The 20,989-nt window shown below is 43.4% G+C and overlaps 1 protein-coding gene across 1 annotated transcript in view; it reads right to left on the bottom strand.

Moving 5' to 3' along the window:
- The window catches only part of DOCK2 (dedicator of cytokinesis 2), a 1,824,799-nt gene that overhangs the window by 1,291,695 nt on the left and 512,115 nt on the right, over positions 1 to 20,989 (bottom strand). The window contains exon 22 of the mRNA XM_085617853.1: positions 14,441 to 14,575. Coding sequence (XP_085473979.1) covers positions 14,441 to 14,575 — 135 coding nt within the window. The remainder of the gene's footprint in view (positions 1 to 14,440; positions 14,576 to 20,989) is intronic.

Here is a 20,989-nt window from a genome sequence, read left to right as displayed (position 1 = left end):
TAAGTTAGGCCCAAGGTAGCCCCGTTTGCAGGGTGCAGTGTATGTAAAAGATAGGACATGTACTGGTGTGTTTTACATGTTCTAATAGTGGAATACTGCTAATTTAGTTTTTCACTATTGCAAGGACTATCTCCCCCATAGGTTATCAGTGGAGCTGCATTGTAACACCTTACAAGTGTAACCTTCAATTGGGAAAAGATAGAGATTGGGAGATTAGGTTCTCTGAACTCAAGATTTTAAAACACATCTTTCTGTGAAGGTGGTTCTTAAATTATGTGTTTGAAAATGCTATTTTTAGAAAGTGGGCATTTACTTGCTTTACCATCCTGTGCCTCTGCCTGCCTGTAGAGTCACCGACTGGTTTAGACTGACAGCTGGGTTGTTTGTGCATTCACTTTGGCCAGTTACACAAAGGGAGATAATGTGTGCCCTACATATCCTGATGGCCCATCACCAGTCTGATGCGCCTTCCTGAGTTAGAGTGGTGTTAGGAGTTGTCACTGACACCTGAATTGGGCTGGTCCTGGCCTCTCACAATGCTGCCTCCACCCCCTCTAGTGTGTCTGAAGCCAAGGCAGGATTTTGTAGACAACAAAGACCTTCCTTTGAAGTTTGCCTACTTCAAAGGCCAAAAGGGGCACAAGTATTGGACCTGTAACTCCACATTTATAGAACAATTCCATACTGATGATTCTGCCAAGAAAAAGAGCTTAGTTGCTGCCAGTAAGAGTGCTGCCCCTTTGCTATGTATTGCTTTGCTGGGTTGGCCTGCAGTTTCTGCTTCTGTCTGTGGTCAGTGAAAGAACTGGACTTTGCTTTCTTGTATCCTGTTTTTCCAAGGTTCTGCAACGTGCCTCCTTTTGTAAGTCTCAGGAACATCAAAGACTTCATCTGCAGTATCTCTAACCTCCATGGCTGGGAATTCTGACCTGCCAAGTGGTGCCAATTACAGTTCTAGGCCCTTGTAGGTGGTTCTGCTGCTTCAAGACTCGAAAATCTATGCATCGCCTGTCCAGTTCCATTTTTCCCACATAAGTTTGCCGTACGTTTGAAAAACCAACACCTCACAGCGATGTGGCTGTAAAATCAACGCAGAACCTGTTGGCGGCATGAAGAACTGACTCAGCCTGAGTGCAGAACACTGAGTCTCTGACATCCAAGACCCCCTCTCTCCGACTTCGCAGCAGGCCCTGCTGCGCAGCCGAAGCAATCGATGCATCACCCGTCTGCTGCTGTGCAAATCGGCGCATCGCCTGTTTCGCCGCACCATCAACCCGCAACTCCTAGATTCTTTCATGTATCGCACCTGTGCGCCACGTTCCAACGCATCACCCTGCCGAAAGGAGTTGACTCCGGAAATCAACACTTTGATTCTCCTCGCAGAAGAGAATCGATGCAACACTTTTCCCGTGTACAGCAGAACTGAAGCTTCCATTTCCCTGGAACTCAAGAACTGATGCATCACTGTGTTTTCTGATGCTTTCCTCCTTTGAAGCTGATTGCTGTCTTGGATTTTAATGCATCAAAGGTACTTTGTGCTAACATCAACACATCCATAGAGTTCTATGGACAGAATTGCTTAAACATTTAAAAAGGGATAGTCTGCTGCTGTGCAAATCGACGCAGCACCTGTTTCGCTGCACCATCAACCCGCAACTCCTAGATTCTTTCATGTATCGCACCTGTGCGCCAAGTTCCAACGCATCACCCTGCCGAAAGGAGTTGACTCCGGAAATCGACACTTTGCTTCTCCTCGCAGAAGAGAATCGATGCAACACTTTTCCCGTGTACAGCAGAACTGAAGCTTCCATTTCCCTGGAACTCAAGAACTGATGCATCACTGTGTTTTCTGATGCTTTCCTCCTTTGAAGCTGATTACTGTCTTGGATTTGAATGCATCAAAGGTACTTTGTGCTAACATCAACACATCCATAGAGTTCTATGGACAGAATTGCTTAAACATTTAAAAAGGGAGATTTTGAATTCTGTATGTTGAATATTTGTTGTTTTGGTCTTGTTTAGGTTAGATAAAGAGTGGTTATTTTTCTTAATTGGTGTCCATTTGTAGTGTATTCATTGTGTTACTGTGTGTGTTATGTACAAATATTTGGCACATTGCCTCAGAGATACGACTGACTGCTCGTGCTCAGCAGGGGTTATCTTGGGTGGGAACTCCCCTACCTGGACTAGAAGGAAGTGTCCCTACTTGGACAAGGTGCATACCAGTGCCAAGTAGGGACCCCCATTTCTAACAGACTTTATATAAAAACCTTTCAATTATGTCATGCATTTTATTAAGTGTGAAGGAGACAAAAATAAATCACTAGCTAGTCAAGCAATCAAACTGCTGGACACTATAACTTACAATGTCGCTTAAAAGCTTAACTTTAAAAGCGAGATAAAATATGAATTGCCATTAAACTGGGTACCTTAAGTTTCCACAATATAAATAGCCGCTATTCATAGTTAAATATAAAAAATTAACTAAAATGTTAAAGTGTGATGAATCACTGAAGAGAGCAATTATTAGTTGGAAGTAAACAATGAGCATAGCCTTTGAGCAGTCACTCAAAGTGATTGTAACAATGGGGGCTAACCTACTGCCCCCTACTGAATGCTGCAGTGGGCTGAAGCAAAACGGGAATGACCATTTAATAGACCAAAGGATGAAGACTGCTTACTTAAAGCCCTTCTATTCATGCATATTATGTATCTATTGTTTGGAAAAGAGCATTAGTCCTACCTATGAGACAAAGCTGTCTCAAAGACCGGACCTAAAAATGCATTGAACACTAGGTATGTACATGTTTGTATGTTTTCTTTACTGATTTTTACCTTGAGCCATAAAGCATGAATCTGTAAGAACAACAAACAATCTCTCTGAGGTTTAAAAAGTTTCATTTCTCGTTTGCCTGGACCAAATGTCCCAGAAATCTTGTCAATTAAATTTGAATTACATTTAGCATAATTATGGCATTAAATGACAAGGGAATAAATATGAGGAAGAGGGCAGTTAGAATGTCAGTGCAACACCTGATATCCATGGGTCGTTACATTTGGCAAGTTTTGAGTTCAATATACATCATGATGATTGTTATAAAATGTTTCTCTTAATAAAGTAGCTCAGACAGGGCTCTGTCTCTAGGGGTATTTGATATTTAGTACAATCTATAGAAATTGAGACAGCAGGGATGAACTAGAATTTATTCGCAGGAGGAGCTGGGAATCTATCTACACTGCAATGAGAAACTACAGCTAATGAAGATTCAGACAGTTTCTAGAGAACCCTAATGGAAGTGATCAAATAGAAAATTAAGCTAATTGCTGAATATAGAACGTTCTATTTGGCAGTCCACTAATAATGAGCCCAGATGTTTAGGCAATTGCTTGATATCAGTATCTGTGTTAAGCAACATTGGCTCAGGAAATAAGTTCAAACGAAAGGTTTTTAGCACAAAACAAGCAACTAAAAAGAACAAATCAAAAAGAAAATGACAGAAGATGAAATGAAGCACCCACAACAGTTATCTGAAAGCACAATTACAATAATCAACTGGTGCTCACAGGGATAAACAAGACACACATAAATGAAGAATACAAATTATAGTGTAAACAAAGGACAATGGCTGAGGAAAAGTTAACATAAAAATAAGTTTCTCAAGTGACAGAAAAAAAACCTAATATATGCTTTCTCTTAATTTGCCAAAGAAAGGTTTCAACAGCATTTCCGACTTTGTAGTTCATTAGGTCACCATCAGGACAAAAAAACTTACGTTGGGAGAAAACATCAATTTCAGTTTGTAGACTCTCGGTTTAATTTAGAGAAAGCCTGCGTGGCAAACCAATATTCATGCTGACAATTTTGGCACGTGTGGGTCCTAATGGCACTTTTGTCAGAACCACTTCCAGGCTAATTGTTCTTTATTAGTTGTACGTTTTGGGCTAAAATAAAATGTTTACAATTATTCCCTGAACCATTGTTGCTTTAACATTGTTCATTAGCCCTAGGTTCTGAGGAATAGGGCTGCCCCTGTTTGTTGTAATCATCTTGATATTAGTGTCAGACAATATTTTCAATTAATAATGCCAAAACCACAGCTCAAGCTACTCCAGAAATTCAGATGTAACTCTCATAGGAAATAAGTAATTCATTTAAGGCAAAAGCAGTAAAAGAAATCCTAAACAGTCTTATAGGCAACAACTAAAATCAAAGGACAAAGTTGGATGGGTTTACAATACATTTATTCTGCTACACTGTGATTAAAAGTTACATAGCCAATGGCAATTATATTTCGTGTTGCGTACCCAGATCACATCTCCTCATTTGTTGACCCTCCAAAAGCTCTATCAATCAAATGTGGTGGCAGGCATGATAGTGGATTCTGAGCTGTCATCGGAGTTCAGGACAAAACGATTTCTCACCATGAGCCCAAGAAATCTTGTCGCTTTTCACAGCAACTCCCTGACCACATCAATATGTCAAATACACACATTGGGTAAGCGAGATTGGTACATAATGGAAGGCACGTACTCTTGCATACTCTTATTTCTGATGGATACTTCTAACCAGGGATTCATCACCTTAGAATATCTCCCAGGTGCTAGACTGGATCTGGAGAATTTTGAAGCAGTGATCCCTAATGTTGATAGGTTGCACTATGTGGGTTCATGCTGGCTCCATACGATTCAAGAAGTGAGAGGAGCCACATATAAGCCCCACCCCTGTGTGGTTTCCTGATGATTCCAAAATGTTTCCACAATGTTCTATATAAAAATGTCTCCACCAAAATTATTCAAGGCGTGTTGCAACCAAAGGAAGCAAATATCTATCGAGTTACAATCTATAGAAATTGAGACAGCAGGGATGGACTAAAATTTCTTTGCAGATATGAAAAAACAAGAGTAAGCAGAGGAGCATTACAAACTGGGAATCTATCAACACTGCAATGTGAAACTAAAGCTAATGAAGATTCAGACAAACAAATAAGCTAATTGCTGAAAGGAATTGATGAATATAGAACATTCTATTTAACAGTCCACTGATGATTAGTCCAGATGTTTAGGCAATTGCTTGATATCAGTATCTGTGTTAAAGCAACAACGGTTCTGGAAATACGTTTAAACAGAAGGTTTTTAGCACAAAACATACAACTAAGAACGAGCAATTAATCAAAAAGAAAATTTCAAAACAGACCCCAAGCCTTTCCAGTTTGCCATGTTCCCCTTTGGCCTCAACGCCGCCTCACAAATAATCATGAAAGGGAGTGCGATGTCTGCTGACCATCTTCTGAGGTCGGAAGTTCCTGTAATTTCAAACCTCAGTGACTGGATGCTGAAGGCAGGTTCAGCACAGTCATCGATGGACCAGATGTGAATGACCTTAGTCTCTTGCAACCTTCTTGTTGACTATGTCAAGTGGCACATACAAACCATGCAGTGGAGCTTAACGTCACAGTGGACTCAGCATCAAGGCTGCCTTTCCAACACTCTTCATAGCTCGTTTGAGGCAGACCACAACCTGCAGTGGTAGCTGATTCACTACAAACTGTCCTGCGGCAGACTGCTCTCCTTTCCCCATTCAGAGCTGGCAGTGATGACGGATGCATCATTGCTGAGTTTAGGTTGTTTTTTTGGAGAGGTGGAGATCGGAGGTCTCTGGTCTACAGTGGAGGGCCAGCTCTAAATCAATCTTCTAAAGCTGTAGGCCAACCTCCTGACCCTAAAGGCCTTCCTGTCATCCATTAAGTGTAGGATGGTGATGGTTCTCACAGACAACAAGACTTTCATGTGGTAGTGCAACAAGCAGGGCAGCATGGAGTCCTTGGTCCTTAACCATGTGCATTTGCATCTTTGGAGGTGTCTATAGCACCAGGAGATCCTCCTGATCACTTACATCCTGATGAGTCCCTGAATGCCAGAATGGGCAAAATCAGCAGATGTCATATGGTAGATCACAAGTGGGGTCTACATCCCAAGGTGGTGCAGGGCAACTTCCAGTAGTGGGGAGTGCCCTGGTTAGATGTTTTCACCACTGTGGAAAAACACTTTATCAACAACTTTGCACATTGGAGTTTCTGTAAGAGCACTAGCTAGACACATGAGATGCATTCTGGCAGAAATGAAACAAGTTACTCCTGTACACCTTCCCGACATTATGTCTTCTACCTTGAGTTCTTACAAGATCAGAACGGACTGGACCCAAGTTATCCTAATAATCCTGGCTTCAGCCAGGAGAGTCTGGTACCTGAACTCCTTGAGCAGGAGCACCTATCCTTGCACCAGGCTACCACTTTGGGAGGATATTTTTCTCTACAGCAGGGTAGTGTCTTTCATGTGAAACTCAACAGCTTGTTCCTCCATGTGTAGAGATTGGCAGCATCAATTGACTGCTTCCAAACAACCACATGAAGTGGTGGATTTCAACCTTGTTACCAGACACTCCTCCAGAAAATCCATGTATGCAGGGCATTGAGACAAATTTGTAGTCTGGTGTGGACACGGAATGCTGACCCCCTTACAGGCAAAGCTGCTGGACCTCCTTGTGTTTGTTTTGACCTTAGCCCAACAGAGCTGTGCAATGGGCTACTGTTACACGTTAGTTACCTTCAGTAATGTTCTTTCTAGGAATGTAGGATGATTCAACGCATACATTTACAACGCATGCCTTTACAATGCAGTTTTTACATCGCAACATCCATTACAACGCATGTTTTTACATCGCATGCCATCACAATGCATTTTTAGAAACTACCTGGCACATGCATCAACAATGCTATTTGCGATTCCTTAATAGCGAAAAATAAGGATGCGCTAATAAGGAATAGCAAAAGGCTATGCATGTAGAAATCGCTTACAAAATAGCGATTTCTAAACATTCCTTAATTGCTACTCGCAAATTGCGAGTCGCAATTAAGGAATACCTCCCCATTGATTCCTATGGGCCTAGAGGCCCATAGGAATGAATGGGAAGACTTTCTCAATTTGCTAATCTCAATTAGAGAATCGCAAATTGCTCATGCTATTTCAAGGGTGCCAGGGCATCAAAAAGACACCCTGTTGCACCCCTGAAATCAGCATATGAATACATCTTGCACACACACATGCCCCAAGGGCATGTGTGTGTGTAAAATGGAACTTTGAAAAATGCACTTTAGTGCATTTTTCAAAGTTTTTGCAAATTACCATGAAGTTCAACTTCATGGTAATTTGCTCCCCCTATTAGCGAAATCGCTAATTTTTAAACTTTCATGCATTGCATTTAAGGAATCTCAATTTGGGATTCCTTAAATGCAATAGCAATTTAAGGAATCGCAATTTAGAGATTCCTTAAATTGCGATTTTTGCATTTGGGATGATGCATCCCAAATGCAAAAATCCCAGTCGCAAAGGGGCAGATTCTGAGAATCTGCCCGTTTGCGACTGGCTTTTGCTTTGATGCATGTGGGCCTACATTTCTAACGCATTCCATTACATCGCATTATACCATTACAATGCATACCATTACAACACATACCATACATTGCCTTAAGGGTAAGTGTTGGATAGAGGTAACAATTACTATTCCCACTCCAGTGAGTGCAACAGTAGGGTAAATGTTGGATAGTGTAGGGGTAAAAACTATGCGTTGTAATGGTATGCGTTGTAATGGTATGCGTTGTAGTGACATGCGTTATAATGACATGCGTTGTAGTGATTTGCGATGTAATGGCTGCGTTGCAATTGCATGCGATGTAAAGAATGTTGCGATGTAATGACTGCGTTGTAAAGGTAGTGCGATGTAATGACGGCGCTGTAAAGGTTGTTTCCCCTTTCTAGTGGATGTACTATCTCACTGCAGAAGGTAAGTAACTTATTCATCTGTGCAGTGTTCTGTGGCACTTCTGTTACCATACAAGGCAGTGGAAGAGCAGTGTATCAGTTTGTGAATTTCCTCCACCTCCTTCCTCGTGGAGTCGCAGGGCTCTGCCTAAAACACAAGGTAAGCTGCATATGATCCTCCATCAGGGATTTCCTGGAAATACTAAAGAGTAATATTCAACTCAAAATGCAGAACTCCAACTCAAATGCCGATCCCTGCAATTTTAAAAGGTTTCCTTTTCAGAGCCAGTGACTCTAGGACAGTCAATTTCACTCCTCGTCTAGACTTTCAACTGTGGCAAGTTTGGAAGGAGATATAAAAGCAATTCTTTTCATTGACAGCCATATGAAGCCAATGTAAATGATTTGCCACTCTGTCATGTTTTCTAGTGACATCAACATGTCCTGCAGAAGAAATGTCAGCACTCATATCTACCATGAATGACCTGTAACACTTGGGTATCACTATCCTTCCAATGATGCCTGGTGCAGAAGCTCACTGTAGAGAATGCCATTCCCTCAGTACAGTTTAGGTTGCTAATGGCACCTACTTCTTTATTTTCAGGGTTCTTGACTCCATTCATGTGTGTTCAAGTACAACACATTCTATGCCTCAAATAAATCTGACTATGTGGGGCCTCCATCTGCCTTCAACCCAATCATCTGGTAGAAACCAGTGGTCAGAAGACAGAATCTCAGATGCAGATCAGTTTCTTAACTTTTTAGGGCTGGCAACTGTGTGCTATCAGGCACACTACTTTTACAATTTACAATGTTGGCATACTTTTTTCTTCCCTCCAAAGTCTACCCTTCATTCTATCAAAACTCCCAGCCTTCTTCAGAACTGCTGTCACCAATGCTAACTTATAGTAAACCAACAAATGAATTACTTAAGGAAAAATTAACAAGAAACCTTTGTTAATTTCAATTCTCCTCTAGACACCAACCAATTTGAATTCAGGGTTACCCCTGCCAAGAGATAATCGTGTTCTATTTTTGGGACAACCTCATATGGAACTAAGACCAGGATTTCCGGATCTACCTTTAATGGCAAACCTATATACTTCTTGTTCAAAATTATGTAACTGTTACTTTAAATGTTAAATACAGAGGTAAATTTAGCATATGAAATGTGAACAGTTCACCAAGTTTTTTTACAGCACTTAGGGCCTCATGTAGGTAAATAAAATTTACCGATTCTTAAATACCGAACCGTACCGATTCGGTATTTAAGAATCGGTAAGTTATATGTAGGTAATAATTCGGTAATATTTACCGAATCGGTAACATTCGGTATTCAAGAATTGGAATTTACCGAATCGGTAAATACCGCGGTGGTATTTACCGAATCGGTAAATACCGAATCGGTATTTACCGAATCGGGAAAAGAAAATCACATGACTGGATGAAACAGCCAATCCTGTGCAACCACATCCCACCCAACCAGGAAGTGGCCACACCCAGGCAGGTGCACACAATTAACAGACTCTGGAGAGGCTTGGAGTGCAGAGGAGAGGCAGGGAGCCAGTGCCTGTTTGTGCAGCTCTAAATCATCATGTCCAGCCAGAGGACACAGAGAGATGGAGGGGAAAGGAGGAGGAAGATGAAATTCAGCCCCAAGGAACTCCAGGTGCTAGTGGAGGAGGTGGTGAAGCAGCACCAGAAGCTGTTTGGGAGGCAGTCCCTGCAAGTGCCGGAGTCTGAGAAGCGCACTATATGGCTGGGTATCCAGGCGCAGGTCAATGCTGTGGGAGTGACCCACAGGGACATCGAGGTACTCAAAAAGCGCTGGTACGACCTGAGGATTGTGACAAAGAGGAAGATGGGAGAAATCCAGAAGGAGGCCAGCCAGACTGGAGGTGGAATCAACAGGGCACCTGCCCTCACCGAACTGGAGGAGCTGGTGGAGGCCACAATAGAGCACGAGAGCGTCGTGGCCCTTGGGGATGCCGACAGCTCTGCCAGAGCCGCCACCCAACAAGGTAAGACGAATGCACAGCAATGTAGCCCCTCCTACCCCTCTCCCACATCCCCCATTGTGAAATGAGTATCCCACTCCAGTCCATGTGTTAGTGCAGACAGGCAATGCATTATGGGAGATGTAGTCAGGGAACCCCCAACCATGAAGTGATTAGCACAGGACAACAATGCATGGTACACACATTAGCCAAAAGCAGGCAGAGGACAATGTGAGAGTGTTACATGAATTTATTGTGATGCTTGCAATGCAGCCCTTCAGGTACACTGAGCTGATGTTGCATTTCTGTCCACAGATGTAACATCGCGCAGGACTGCACATGGTACAGGAGAGAGGGCACACCGGCAAGACAGGTCTGCTCTGGCCAGCACGAGTACTGCACAGCCAGCATCACCACCACCACAGCCTGCATCACCACCACCACAGCCTGCTTCACCACCACCACAGGCCGCATCAGCACTCATGCATGAGTCACCGCCCACATCACCACTTGCAATTGTGATGCCGAGGAGGCGTGCTGCTGGCAGGTTGGCAGCGTTAGAAACCTCATCGGACGACAGCATGGGCCCGGAGCCAAACACAATGCCCCAGGATGGGAGCTCTGCCACTGTGCCCTCCACCTCACAGGGAGCACCCACGGGTGCAAGACGGCGCCGCAGGTCGCGGGTTCAGAGTCCACCAGCAGACGGTGACAGCCATGGGGTCTTTGCGGGACTCGAGGGCAACATGCTCAAGCAGCAGCGCCTACAAATAAAGGCAGTCATGTCAGTCCAGCGGCATGTGCGGGGACTGAGAACCACATTCAAAAACATGGGCAGGAACATCAGCGCAATGGCGGCGGGGATTACTGACATGGCAGCGGGACTGCGGGACGTGTCACAGTCCATGCAGCTGTTGTGCAGCAAGTTAGACGCAGATAGAGCTGCAAGGCACCGGGAACGCCAGAGGGGAGACAGGCACACCAGGGCACTCAACCGCCTGGCAACAGCAACTTCACTACTCTGCCGGCGCTCAGTCAACATGCAGGAGGGCCTGACACACTGCAGCAGCGACGTTACTAGGGGGATGGTGCAGGTCACCAGTGCCCTGGAGGTGCTACTGACCAGTCAGGTGGCCACAAGTGGTGCAGGGGATGCTGCAGAAAGCATCGAGACCAGCAGCAGGAGCAACATAACACCCCCGGTCCCAGATACCCGCAGGAGCAGCAGGCGGCTTGGGGTTGGCAGTAGTGAGGAGGCTCAATCCGTGCCATCCCGCACTGTAGCGCGTGGAGGCAAGCATTAATGCTGCACCGCATAGCCAAATACTATTGGGTGACATAACCCTGGACTTACTCCTTGTACATACGCAATGTTGCCAGAATGGCATATTTTTGGTGTTGTGGCGTAGTGCCGCATTAAAACTACGTCATGACATACAACAATTGGCTGTGTCCCCTTACTTACTCAGAAATAGTTGCATGTGATCTCTGCCCGTCTCTCTCTCCCATCTGTTGCTGTTGGCACTCCAGCAGCGTTGTCCTCTGGCTGACCTGAATCATCATCATTGTCCTCATAATCTGTTAGTTCCACCTCTGTACCTCTCTTTGTGGCAAGGTTGTGCAGCATTGCACAAGTGGCAATGATCTTGCAGCAGATGATGGGTGTGTACTGGCGTGCGCCTCCGCTTTTGTGGAGGCAGCGGAACCTGCTTTTCAATAGACCAAACGTGCGCTCCACCACGTTGCGTGTAGATTTGTGTGCCACGTTATATCGTCTCTCACTCTGGGTTGATGGGTGTAGGTAGGGAGTGAGGATGAATGACCGCACGGCATATGCACTGTCGCCTAGGTGAGTGAAAGGGAACCATCAGTCACATGTCTCAATACACTATGATTTGCAAGTCTCATGGGGCGTCACTGTTACTTACCTAGCAGGTAACCATCTCCAAATTCTCCGGCAAGCAGTCGTGTGTAGATCCCACTGTTCTGGAAGATGTAGGAGTCGTGGGTGCTTCCAGGAAACTTCGCTACAATATCAGTGATGATGTTCCCTGCATCGCAGATTACCTGCACATTGATGGAGTGAGTGGACTTTCTGTTCCTGTAGATGTGCTCAGTGGCAGCTGGTGGGCAGATTGGGATGTGTGTGCCATCAATACAGCCAATGACATGGGGGAACTGTACCATGTGATAAAAGTCAGTTTTGGTTTTCTGTAGTTCAGCCTGTGTGTTTGGGAAGCTGATGTAGTGGTGCATTCTCTGCATCATGGCATCCAGGAACTTCCTGAAGAAACGGGACAGGCAACTCTGGGATACACCGCCCACCGCAGCTATCAACCCCTGGTAACTGCCAGATGCGAGTAGATGTAGGCTGCAGAGCACCTGCACATGTGGTGGTATGGCATGCGCCCTTCTTGTTGGCTGGTCCAGGAGTGGGTGCAGGTCCCTGATCAGGTCCATGATGGTTTGGGGGTGTACCCTGTACCTTTCATGTATCTCATCCTCAGTCAGTTGGAATAGTGTGATGCGCTGTCTGTAAATGCGTTCCTCCCGTCTCCGAATCCTCAGACCTGCTGCCTGTAGACGTAGGCGCCTTGCAATGACATACAGAGCGGCCATGTTGTCCACGCTGTTGCATTTTGGGATTGCTTATATGCACTGTTGATGCTTACCACCTGCTTTCAATCCGTGTTAATTACCGACTCTTAATTACCGAATTTCATGGATTTCTTAATTACCGAATTTACCTACATGTCTTTTTCAGTTTTACCACTTCATATTTACCACTTCATATTTACCACTTCATATTTACCACTTCATATTTACTGATTCGGTATATCTGTATTCGGTAAATATGAATCGGTATTTACCGCTTCATATTTACCGAAAACTGGTTTTTAGCCTCCTACATCTCACTTGACTAAATACCGGTCGGTAACTGCATATTTACCGAATTTCGGCCGTTACCGACCGGTATTTAGCTACCTACATATGGCCCTTAATGTGAAAAGAACATACATTCATATGGGAGCCAAAAAGTGAACACTTTAATGTTTCCAGAAAATATGTAACAAAATGCAGGCCTATAGAATGCAATTAGCTAATTATTACAATTGTTGATTGTGGAGGAGTGGCATGACTCATAAGGGTGATGATGACTTTCCCTTCCCTCAACAATAGTAGTGAATAGTATACCTTACTCTGCACATCAGCATATTTGGTTAACACCATAGCACTGTTTCGTATGTATTTGTTTTAACAAAAGCTATTTAACCAAAACCAGGATGCAAAGGGTTACATCTGTGCAGTAAGGTAAGAGGCCCCTTGAGGAATAGAGTAGTTTGCTGATAATTGTTACAATAAATCTTAGAGACAATACACTCTGTTTTTATAACATCAAGTTGACCTTTGCAGTGTAGTAATAAATGCGCCAATGTATATTTAATCGTCTGATAATTACTTTACAAAAATTATATTCATAAATATTGTACAAATACTCGTTGTTAGTACGACAAAAAAACATAGATGCCATTGGCACAAAATTAATATTAATTCTTACTATGTTGTCCAGTTCTATTGGTGCAGCAGTGCAATATTTATTTTTTAAAGTTCAGCTTTTCAGTGCCAAGAGGTTTGTTATTATTTTCGCATGTGCAGTTGGTGACAACTAAACGATACGTGACTGAACGACAAGTATTACGGAGACATTTCTTTGAAAGCCGAAGACATTTTTTAAAGTTGTAGTATAAATCCCCAAAACAGAAGAAACTCAGTACAGTTCTCGTTCAACAACCTTAACCATAAGTGTGTCTCTCATAATAGGAGTAGGAACCCCTCCTTTATTAAAAACCCAGTCTTTCTTCCAACAACACCAATCACCCCAACCTTCACGCACGTAAGATCATTATTAATGTATTTACATGCTGCAAAGGCGTAGTCACACCTCTGCAATTGGAGGTACTCTACCAGGGATGATGCTAAATTAAGACCAAAGCAGGCTGCTGCATGACAGCCCCAACACAAACAGCCACAGAGGGATGCCAATTTCGAACACATTGTCTCAAAGAAGGCCTAGTTGATAGTGGGAGGGTAATGCCCATTCATCAAATTGTAATTTTATCTAGGGCTTTGATGCAACACAGTGATACTCTAGGTCTTATTGGTAAATGTGTAGCCACTACTGCTTTCTCTCTTATGCTTTTGCTAATTACATTCATAATTCTGATCACTTAGTCTAGCGTTCCTCCTTAATTCAAATGTAATTTATTTTATGCGCTCTTCTTCTTCTTTAGCTCTTTTTTCCAACTCTCTTTGCTACTTTCATATCTAAACGCCTTCTAGTTGTTTTATTCCTTCAGACCTGCCTGCTCCACACATCGTCTAATTCCAAACATACATTAGATGGCTTAGAATTTTTTTTTCTCTCCATTGCTCCATTACTGTATTCTAATAGTTTTGGCATGCTCATTGTGTGGTATGAAGATAAGGGACCAACCTATCTCCTAACAGCTAAAAATGTGTTCACGTCAATTTGAATGCAGTATTTAATTATAATAATTCTAATACTTCGATTCTACACAGTCTAGCCTAACAATTTGCACGTGCAATATGTTCATAAAACTTACTGTGAAAATAATGTTCTTGATCGTACAATGAACCTAAACACGTATTCCAAAGCCTTCAATGTTCTTAATATTGGTTCACACTGCTCCCCTCTACTGGAAGTATCCAAGTACGTCTTCAAAACAGTCATCAGTTTCCTGGAATTAAACATATTTATTGAAATTATAAGTAAGTAAGATACACTCCAGTGTGAGGTGCAGCTTGTAAATGACATTTAAATTGGTTAGTGTCACATAATGAGAAGTTACCAGCATTAAAAAGCCTAGATGCAAAAAGACAAAATTTGATTAAAAAAGACATTAAGGTTTCTGAGAACAGAGCAAACTGAACATACTCTTGGTTGAAATTTATGACCACCAGGAAAAATGAGAATGGAAGAACAAAGTCTAGCAAACAAGCATTCTTCAGCCTTTGGGACAGAAAAGGTGGAGAGGAATTCACATACATAATGTGACTGATGTTTATCTGTTTTCATAAAGAGTAAATAGGTTAGTATCGAGTGCTCAATCAGCGCCAGAGCTTCACAGCCTTTTAGCACATTTCTCCAGCAAGCTTCTGTACATGAACATTACCGACAAGAGTCAAACATGATGAGCTATAGGGTGAAACAGATAACAGGGAAAACAGTGCATCCTTATCCTGCATATTTAGTAGAAAGACAGTATTTTCGTTGTATCATCGCAAATGTAAGACAAATTAACACAATTCAGAAAATTAGATGATGAAAGTCAGAAATCGAATCTAGTAAAATTACAGCTGGATTTGTAGCTGATTTCTGACTTCTTTGGATCTAGGAAATCTATCCTACTCATACATATCCTAGTAAACATTAATGTCCTCTCATGTAGTGTGAGACCCGGCATCCTTGGTGGGGTTTTCTCCCTAATGTTTTGCCTTCAGACCTTCTGTTGTTGCTGACTTTGTTATTGCTGGAACTATGGCTCAGCACACCTTACCACTGCTAACTTGTGCTAAAGTGCTTGTGCTCTCTCTTTAAAGTATGCTGAACTCGCTTATATCCAATTGACATATTTAATTTACTTGTAAGTCTCTATGGTCCTACCTCAGCACAAGTGGTGGCTGGTGACATTTAAAAGTGGTGGGTGCAAAATAATTGTCGTACTGCACGGTGGTGAGCGAGCATAGCGAGCGAGCCTGAACAACCTACAGGGGGATTGGGGGGGTTCTCCCCCGAGAATTATTTTTAAAAGAGTAGCTAAATGGTGCATTTTCAAACAAATTTGAGAAAGCAGGAAGGTTAATAAAGCAATTGTGAATCTGTCAGTTAAGTGCTGCAAAATCAAAGCAGTTCACCTGATGGAAACAAAACTGCAGACAAAAGGTCGTTAAGGGACATTCCACCAGTTGCTGCCACCATCTGCCCCTTATGTGCTGGAGCAGGGTTTTTAACTGAAAGAAACTTAGGAGTGTTGGGGCTGGGGTCTTGCCTCCCACTTCATTCTGTGAGGGTACTCGGCTCTGTACCTGTAACTACACCTTGCTGTAACGCACGAGGTAGTAGATCCACGCATGTAGCAGTCTCACATCTGTCACGGTCCTCATATTTTTAACAAACCTTCAGATGTCCCAGTCCATTATACCTCCTCACTCCAGGCACATGGCACCTGTAAGCCTTCTCGACAAGCCTGCACCTGGAGTCCCCAGGTGCTCCAGCCTCCTACACCTGTACCCATGCTAAGGTCCTCTCACCCTCCAGACACAGTATGCGGTGTAGTCCCCGACACCCGAAGCACCAACAACGTGCAAATGTGATACAAGGAACACCCTCGCTTCTGTGGCTTTCGCCTGCCCTGGGGATGAATTGTGATGTGTGCGGTGGCTACCAGCCCCCCGCCCTCTCCTAGCACAGGCGAATACACCCCCAAATGACAACGGCACTTTTTCAGTTTTATAAGCGTGAACTAGACCCGGAGGTATCGGGGTGCCACACTCTCTCCCATTTTGCTCTTTGCCTACTAGTACACAGTGTTACCAGCTATGTTCAAAGGGGCTTTAAGGATGTGTCCAGTAGCCCGTGCCTGTTTATACGTGGATATAGCACGCATGTATGCGCATTCACCAGATATGTGTGCCGTTTTACACAGTGTTTGTGCCGCCGCCTGCCACTTCAGAATACTTACTGAGAAGAAAGGGGGGCAGGGCATAGCTGTAATTAATGGAGCAGAGAGAGTGTAAACAGGGCACATGAATGTGAGGAGCCCATGGCACGCATGTTATGCTGCCAAGCGTCGGTTCTTTGATTCAAAGTAGTGTTTTACAGTCGGGCTAGCATGACGGAGGGGGGGTCGCGGGTGGGGGAAGCAGGAGGGGTTTAATTAAAATAAAACATACCTTCTCCCGGGTCCCGCAATGCCTCAGCTCTGTTAAGGAGGCCTCCAACAACGCACAGCCGGGTCCAGACTCCTGTGTTTTCTTGCTGCTTTCCTGTAGAAACAGGAAGTAGCCAGCAGCTCCCTCCCCTCCTCTAAGCCAATCACAATGCTGCAATGGGAGCATTGTGATTGGTGCAGACGGCGCCCAGCCGGGCGCCTGTAGGGAGGTGATTTTCTCTATGTAGGCTGCATGCAGCCTACATAGAGTAAAAGGGAGAGTGTGCATGACAAACACTCAGGGCCCACAACAGTGGGCAAGCCACTCCCCCCTGCCCTTGAGCAGAATTACCCACCAGCCCCCAAACAGGCACTTCTGCTTTCTCACAGTGCAAGAAGCAGAAACATTGGTAGTTTTACCATTTTATGTTTCTGCTTATCGCACTGCGAGAAAGCAATGGGGCGACGCACGCATGCCCCAATGGAGGAGCCGCCACTGCTGTGCACAGGGACTGTAAAATGAAATGCTACTAGTGAGCTTGCACTGATTAAGACACCCACTTAAGTAGCCCTGTAAACATGTCTCGGGCCTGCCATTGCAGCCTGTGTGTGAGCAGTTTGTAAACTGCCATTTCAACCTGGCAAAGTAAACCTTTTGGCAGGTCCAAACCTACCTTTGTAATACATAAAAGTCACTCCTAAGGTAGGCCCTGGACAGCTCAGAGGACAGTGTGCAATGTATTTAAAATGTAGGACATGTACAGATAACAGAAAAGCTGAATTGAGTACTACATTAAAAATACTTTAAAATGCACTGAATAAAACGTTAAAGGTAAGTTATGTTTCAAGAAGCACATAACTTTTCAAAACAGTGATGATATGGTTCTAATGCAAAGCTGGAAAAACCATAAAGTTTGCCTGTTATGGTATGCAATCAAAGCTATAATTCACAATCCTGCCATGCTCTGTGTATGACATCACTGGTAATTTTTCAAATGACATAATTGGTGACATCACCAATGACATCAAATATGACATCATTATAAGGCAAACAATTGTAAATGTTTGTTCTATTTCTGAACCATAACTCACCTTTAATTTTGTTTTTTTCATAAAACATATATCCAGGTAGACTTACACATGTTGCTTTGTTTGTATCACATACCTATGGGGGTTTTGATGCACAGCAAAATAAAAAACAGTTAAAAGTGGGAAAAAAGAAAGAAAAGTAGGACATATACTTATAAGTTTTACACATGTCCTGGTAGTGAAAAAACGTTTACATTCAATTTTCCTTACTACAAGGCCGACCTCTCCAAAAGGATAACATTGGAGTTACCATATTACATTTTATAAGTGTACTTTCCAAATTGGAACAGGTGATCAGTTCATGTTCGGTGCCTCTGGAATCGTAATGAAAAATCCTAACTTATGGTGAAGTCGGATTTTAAATTCCAATTCTGGAAATGTCACTTATAGAAATTGGTGCCTGCCTCTGGGTGAAATGACTGGGTGTGGGTGACAGTTGAGCTCTGTATATTCCTCCCAGACAGCCACACTCAATGGGGAACTCAGGTATGACTGGATGGTCCATCACTGGCATGATGGGAGGGAGGAGCTGGACCCAGCTCAACTTAAACTCGAATAGGCTGTGACCTGTCTCCACACAAAGGTCTGCATACCCCCTACAGTTAGTCTGTATCCAGGGCTAGGAAGGCTGGGTACCTTTGCACTTCAAAAGCATGCCTCTGGAAGCTTCTCCCCACTTCAAAGGCACAACTGGGTATAGATAATGGACCCCAGACAATACCACTTTAGTACACTTCTGGTTCTTGACCTGTGAATACTCTGCCAGGAAGAAGGATTGCTGGGCTGTTTCAAGGACAGCCCTGTTGTGCTGACCTGCTGACCTTTTCCCTATGAGAATGGACCTGCATTTCGTGAACCCAGATCCCAGAGTGCATCCAAGGGCTAGTTGGCTTGCCTCCTGATCTAAAGCCTTTGGGACACAAAAGCCTTCTAACAACCTTGCACCTGCACCAAGACTCTGCCTTCTGCGAGTCTACCCTGCCAAGAGGTGCCACCCCAGTCCTGGACCCTTGTAAGTGGGCTTAAGGTGCTCTGCCAAACTCTGTGGATCCAGCAGGATCAATGCATTTCCTCTGTTGCACGGCACTACCCTGAGAAAAAACAGAGACTCCCAGCTGCTGTGTGTATTGGACCCATAACAAAGACTTGTATTGCCTCTGTAGCCCATCACAACTATGACTGTACAACACACCCTCAGTGCAGGCCCTTGCATCCTTCGTTGACAGCAGCCTCGATGATGACGCTGGACTCTGCATCATAGCCGCGCAGCTCTTTGTAACCGATGCATCGCCCCGGCTGCTCACCACATCCTCAACGCTATTTTTACTAAAATCTTTAAAAATGCATATCTCCAGTTCTATTGATTGGATGTTTTAAGAAAGAAAATCCAATTTTTCTAACTTGAAGTGGAAACCTTTTAGTGTGATGTTTTCACTTTATTACTGTTTCAAGTGTTGTACAAATACTTTACACATTGCCTCTAAGTTTCCGTTGACTGCTCTATGGCAAGCTACCAGAGGGTCAAGCACAGGTTACTGTGTGTGCTGGCTTGTGCCTCACCATGACAAGAGTTGTGTCTGCTGATTGACCAGGACTCACACCCCAGTCAACCAACAACCCAATTTCTTACATGCAGATTTGTCACCAGGTGGAAGTTACTGTCTTCATACATGTGACATAAATGTGCCTTTGCGAATGCAATTCTTTGTTTCTTCTAAGGGGAGGAGCCTTTTCCACAACACCTACATTAAATAAGGGTTGTTCTGTCCCCAGTGCCTCATGACATGCACTTGCACCTAATCTTAAAATCAGCAAATTTTCTTATTTTTACAGAAGCTACCTGTAAGAGGTATGTAAACACGCCAAATAATAAACATTTTAAATACTCATCTACTTTTGAAGCTGCCTAACAGGGAAATGCCGACAATGCCCCACCCACTTTTAAAACAACCTAACAAATGTGTAATTACCGCCTCCACAGTTGAATTTTAGTATTCTGAAGCACGCATCCCCCGGGCAAATTTTCACCAGTCCCGATTCTGTACTTTCAGTAGGTGGGAATGCAGATGTTTTCAATTACATCACACAGTGTACAGTGCAAATATTATCACATTAACGAATTAGTGCAGGAACAGCTCAACTCAGAAAAAGTGGGAATTGCCATTCTATGTCTCCAAACTATGAAATCTGCAGCACTAACTCATAGAACTACTGTGTCAGTGTATGTGCTATAGAATGTGTGTTTCTGACGGAAATGGGCCTATGGCCTGCTTCTGTGCCCAGGATTTTAACAGGATGATTGTATGACCACAGGTGTGTCTGAGTGTGCAAAAAACTCTGTCAAGCAAGTGCAACTACATTATGCTATGTTCTATTAAAAATAACAATTATAATAATGAGATAGGGCTGGAAATGATAAAATGGCAAGTTGTCATTTTGCAGTTCTGAGTCCGTTTCGCACTACCTTCTCAATAAGATGGTGGCGGCACTAAAGTCTCAGACAACGATAGTTAGTTAGCTAACTGTGTCTCTCTCTTTCCTTTCTCTAATTGCATTGTCAGGAAATTAAGCAAAGCATATCTGCTCCTGCTGGCATTATGTCGGCCACCTCTTTATCTTCATACTCTTTGGTCAGATGATGATGAAACATATACACTGCAATGATAAAGACTGAACAAGCACATCTTCAAGGGACCTACTGTATTGTCTCAACTTCTGATTGGAAAATCATTTCAGAAGTACTGAAAATGACAAAGCTCTGGATTGCGGTGCCCGCAGATAAGAAGAGTGGTGAAAGAATTAAAGGCCGCCTTACAATGAAGTGTAATTACAGACGTACATTGTCCATTTGAATGAAAGTGAGCTAGGATGATCCTCTGCAGGGTTGAAGTGTGGGGGATGGGGATTTAGTGCCACCTGTAAGTAAATGATGAAACGATAGGATCGAAGTCTAACAATAGAAAAATCGCCAATGATGTTAGCAGCCCACAGGGAATTCTCTCGAGTTAGCTAGCTTAGAGTCAAGCAGAGATGAACCTTGTAACCACAGCTAAGATTTTGAATGTCAAGTTAACCAACTACTAAGAAGAGCATGGATTTGGAAGGTACTCTGATTTTTCTCGAATCTATGGA

This window comes from Triturus cristatus, chromosome 7, assembly GCF_964204655.1.
Source record: "Triturus cristatus chromosome 7, aTriCri1.1, whole genome shotgun sequence".
Classification (NCBI taxonomy): Eukaryota; Metazoa; Chordata; class Amphibia; order Caudata; family Salamandridae; genus Triturus; species Triturus cristatus.
The sequence above is the reverse complement of the archived record's forward strand: the minus strand, read 5'-3'. Positions and strand labels throughout refer to the sequence as shown.